General features: G+C 46.5%; 1 protein-coding gene across 1 annotated transcript in view; it reads right to left on the reverse strand.

Moving 5' to 3' along the window:
- Positions 1-2191, reverse strand: part of LRPAP1 (LDL receptor related protein associated protein 1) — a 15945-nt gene extending 13754 nt beyond the window's left edge. Inside the window, exon 1 of the mRNA XM_077750598.1 lies at positions 2184-2191. Coding sequence (XP_077606724.1) covers positions 2184-2191 — 8 coding nt within the window. The remainder of the gene's footprint in view (positions 1-2183) is intronic.
- Between the last annotated feature and the right edge of the window lie 2977 nt (positions 2192-5168).

Below are 5168 nucleotides of genomic sequence, written 5' to 3' on the forward strand. Positions count from 1 at the left end.
TTCAGTGATCGGGACCGTGTCTGGCTGAAACCTTAGATTACTCCTGTGTCAGCGGCATCGACAGGGAACCTTCCTTGCCGTGGGTTTCCTGGACGGCGGCCCTGCTTGGCGATCAGGACACATGGGACCGCCCAGCCCACTCCTTCACTCGACAGAGAAGAACAAGCTGAGTCCAGGCCGGCTTGGTGTCTGGGCTTCTCCTTCCCGCGGGGCTGAAGCCTTTCCCCTAGACTTCGGGGCGCCTCCACCCCAACAATGTCTTTGAACTGCATCCCGAACAGTTAACTCCGTGCACTTTTTCTGTGTTAGGGATACGTGTGACCTGCTTCATTTCTCCCCACCTTTTACAGCAGAATTCATCCTAGGGAGCCCACGTGTTGGGGTTGGGAGGTGCCCCAGAGCCAGCTTCAGGTCGCTGCCCTTGGGTAGCTTGAGGTTGGTGGTTGAGAAGGGGCTTTGGGGCTTGGAGAAGGGACAGGATGAATCCATCTGGTAAGAATGACCTGCAAGGCCCCCCAGGGTGGAGTGTTGTGCCCAGAAGGAAGGACATCCCCATAAGAGGATGAAGGAAGGTGTGGAGAATACCTGGGCCTCGGGAGGAGTCTGATTTAGGTACTTTACAGCTGTGCCCTGGGTTGCCCAGAGAGGGTCACAGTCAGGGAGCACCTTGCTATCCTTCCTGCCTGATGCCCCAGCATCTCCAGAGTCATCGTTTCATATATTTTGTCCAGTTGTCCAGTTTCGTTTCCAACAAAGGTTAAATTCAGTCCCTGTGCTCCATTCCAGCCAGAGCCCAAGTTCTGGCTGCTGGTTAACATTTAAGGCACTTCCCGTTTATTAGTTAGCTTAGGCGAACTACTGTAACAAAGTCCAAAATGCATGAAGGCCCCCAAGAGGAGAGATGTTTCCTCTTTTCCCTGTTCAAGAGTGATCGACAGGCAGCTGTCCTCGGGGTGGTGATACGGGGACCCAGCCTGCCCCATTGTCAACACCGGGCTTCTAAGATTGCTTCCCCACGGGCACAAGGGGAGAGGACAGGGCGGATATCACGGGGAAGGGGGTTGGAGAGCCAGGCCTATCGCTTTTGAGTTCTACTCCCTAGAAGCAATCCTACGGCCACCTCTGTTGACAAGAAAACTTCAGACTGAAAATGGAGTCGTGATAGAGGCCTAGTCACCAAACCAGGGCTGAACACCTAACCTAATTACAGTTCCAACCTCACCCAGAAAGGTGGTTTTAACTGCTCAGCCAGGAATTTTCTGGTCAGCACCAAGGAAATAAACTCTATCCTCCAAAAGAAGTCAAGGTCAAGTAGGTGGTGAGACACCCAGCCCTTTGCCTAAGGGAAGGTGACCTTGCCTGAAACAATCCTTTCTTTTATTTTGCTAATAAGTTCTTGCCCTACTGGCTTCCTATAAGCAACTCTGTTGTACAACTCCTTGGAGCTCCCTTCTACCTGCCAGATGGGATGCTGTCCTATTAATGAATTGTTTAATAAAGTCAATTAGCATCAGGGCAGCGGGAAAATGTAGTCCAATGTGTACCCAGGGTTAATAAGTATTGTGAACAACTAGCTGGTATTTTCCTTAGATTACTAGAAGAGCTAACCCAGAGCATTCGTAGAACTTCTTCCCTGTCGGGCTCTGGTGGAGGCTGTGGACCGCAGACCTCAAGGCCCATGACCTTCCAGCTCCTGGCATCACGGAGCCCAAAGTTCACAGACCAAGAATGGGTCACAGCGCTCAGAGTCCCTAATGATCATGATCATCTGGTTGTGCGTCTTTATTTCACAGACTGATAAGTGAAGGCCACAAGATGGAGTTTGACTTGCCAAGTAACCTAATTACCTAATTAGCATCTCATCTGGATAGAGTCAGGATCTCCCTCCTGGCCTCTCTGCTTCTACCCTGTCTCCTGAGGAGTCCTGTTCTTGATACAGCAACCGGAACTAACCTTTCAAAATATAAGTCTGATCAAGAGAATTCCAGACCAACATTCCTCCCGGACATGACAAAGAAATCCATAACAAAATATTAGCAAACAGGACTCTGCAGTATATAAATAAGTTTGGCTTCATATTTGGAAATGGATCCTTGAAATTCCCTTATTAATAGAATAAAAGAGAAAAAACAATGGGTAATGTCCACAAATAAGAGCAGTAGAAGCGCTGACCAGTCCCATACCGGTTCATCGCGGTAAAATCACTCAGCAAGCTGGCGGTAGAAGGAAATCTCAGTTGCATAAGGGGCAACTGCACAAAGTGCAGAATGCACATCACACCTCACTGGGAAAATGCTGAGCACTTTCACCTTAAAAGAATGTAAGGACGCGCTCACCCTCATCCCTAATGTTCAGCACACTGCCTCACGCCCACTGGAATAGCCAAAATTAATTAGGTTCACAACGTCATATGTTGAGAAAAAGACGAAGCCACTAAGACTCTCATACTTTGCTGGCGGGAGTGTAAAATGTTCAACCCTTGGCAAGACCCTTTGTCAGTTTCTTATACAATTAAATGCCTATTCTATGACCCAATCTAATGGGCTCTGTTCTGTGAACTTGTAACCGGGGTGCAGGGGTACAAGAGCCTCTGGCTCTGGGGGTCCCAAAGAGCCCAGGTTTGGCCACTTGGCTGCTGACAAAATCCAAAGGCAGAGAGATGAGTGGTGGGAAATAGGAAAGGGATTTATTGCTGGGAGGCTAACACTGGGAAGATGGCGGACTAGGGGCTCAGACTCTGTCTTCTCCAAAGTGCTGAAAATACAGCCAGGTTTATATGGGGGAAGGCGGGACAAAGGTTGGTGGGTCCCTGCAGCTGGGCAGTGAAGGTCATTGTCTTGGTGTCAGTGGCTGGAGGTGGGGGAAGAGGAAAGGAGGGGGCTTGCTGGCTTGAGGGCAGCTGTTATTGCTTGAGGGTAGTTTCAGTTCCCATCAGGATGCTTTGCCCCCTGGGTCCTTTGCCTGAGTTAAGAGCTGAGCTGGAGGGGCGCCTGGGGGCACAGTCAGTTAAGCATCTGACTCTTGATTCCAGCTCAGGTCATGATCTCACAGTTTGTGGGTTGGAGCCCTGCATTAGGCTCTACATTGTGTCAGCAGGGAGCCTGCTTGGAATTCCCTTTCCTTCTCTCTCTGCCCCTCCCCAACGCATGTGCATGCGTTCTTTTGCTCTCAAAATAAACCTAAAAAATTTTTTTTAATTAAAAAAAAAAAGCTGAGCTGGAAAGAACATATCAAGCCTGGAGATTCTACTCGTAGGTTGCCCAAGATAACTTAAAACGTGTATCTATAAAAAGACTGTACAAGAATGTTTTTGGCAGCTTTATTCATGATGGACAAAGATTTTAAACAACTCAAGCACCTACCAACAGGAAAATGGGTAAACAATTGTGGCATATGCGTATAAAAAAAGAAAAAAGAAAAGAAAAATGAATCGCTACGTGATATGGACAAGACTTATCATTATGAGGAGTCCAATAAGCCAGAAACAAAGAGGAACACAGGACATGACTGCATTTTCTGAAGTTCAAGGTCAGGCAAAAATAATGTATGATACTAGGTATCAGAACATTAGTTGCCTACAGTGGGGTGGTGGGTGGTTGGTGATGAACTGGAAGGAAGCACAAGAGAACTTTCTTGAGTGATGGAAGTGTGTGATATTTTGATTGAAATATTGGTTGGAGGTGTGTATATATTTGTGAAAGTTCATTAAATCGTATGCTTAAGATCTGTGATTTTATTATGTATAAAGTTTATCCCAAGACAGAATACACCCGCGCACATGTACGGCAGGGACTGACTTGTCCTGAGTGCTTGGTGTAGAACGCTCCCTCTCCCCCCACCCACCCCACCGACTCAGCTCTCCGAACATTGATGGCTGGGCCCTCGGCCTCCAGACTGGAGATTGGAAGAAATGTTTCCATTGAGTCAGACCATCTCAATAGGAAAGGACCAAAGATTCTGGCAGCAGAGTTAACCCAACGAGGGCCCACCAAGATCACGCGACGCTGAAGTCCTACATCAGCGGATACCATGCAAGGTCGTTAGCCAAGGATTCTTACAAATCAAAGGACAGCTCCAAATGTGGAAGAGGCAGAGATGCATACAGACGAGATAAAACAAATAGGCAATAACAACAAAAAAGCAACTAACACAAAAACCACGCAGGGAGAAGAAAAGGGTAAAAATGACTATTGTTACCCCCACAGAGAGAGGAGCAGTCGTTAGGTCCATGGAACACACACACGCATGCACACACAATTACAGAGTGCCATATAACATATGATATTATGGAAGGAAAGTAATTCTTAATGTGTAATTCCAAGAACAAAGACAGCTATTGGAAACTACGAACATGATAGCAGAAATAAAAGCCCAAGTAGAATATAGAAAAATAATATCGAAGGATCTCTGATAAAAGAGATTGAAGCTGGGGCGCCTGGGTGGCTTAGTCGGTTAAGCGTCTGACTTTCGCTTAGGTCATGATCTCGCGGTTTGTGGGTTCATGCCCCGTGTCGGGCTCTGTGCTGACTGCCAGCTCAGAGCCTGGAGCCTGTTTCAGAGTCTGTCTTTCCCTCTCTCTCTGACCCTCCCCTGCTCACGCTGTCAATCTCTCTCTCTCTCTCTCTCTCTCTCTCCTGGAAATAAAAAAAAAAGAAAACCTTAAAAAAAAAGAGATTGAAGCAAAGAAGAGAAGACAGATAAGAAAAAAGAATAGACAAAAAGAAACCCTAGATTTCCGATTCAGGAGACCTAGTGCCTGATTAACAGGAATTTCAGAAAGAAAGGAGAGAGAAAATGAGGAGCGGTAGAGCTATCAGAGAAATAATTCAAGACAAATTTCTGGATCCAGAGGACAGAAGTTGCCAGGTTGAAAGGATCCATCAAGTGCTTTCACAATGAATAAAAATAGACCAACACCGAGGCAGATTAGTGTGACATTTCAGAACACTGGAGGCAAAAATCAAATTTCATAATCTTTTGAGGAGAAAAATCAGTCAACGGTATAAAATAACCTTCAGACTTTTTGGTAGCAACACTGCTAGTGAGATCTTCAATTGCTGAAGGATGATGACCTGTGACCTAGAATTCTATACCCAGCCAAACTACCAAGATGGTATGTAAACACCAACAAGAGTCTCTCAATAAAGATATTACACATGTGCAGATGC

Source organism: Crocuta crocuta, unplaced genomic scaffold (assembly GCF_008692635.1).
Source record: "Crocuta crocuta isolate KB4526 unplaced genomic scaffold, BGI_CrCroc_1.0 scaffold179, whole genome shotgun sequence".
Lineage (NCBI taxonomy): Eukaryota > Metazoa > Chordata > Mammalia > Carnivora > Hyaenidae > Crocuta > Crocuta crocuta.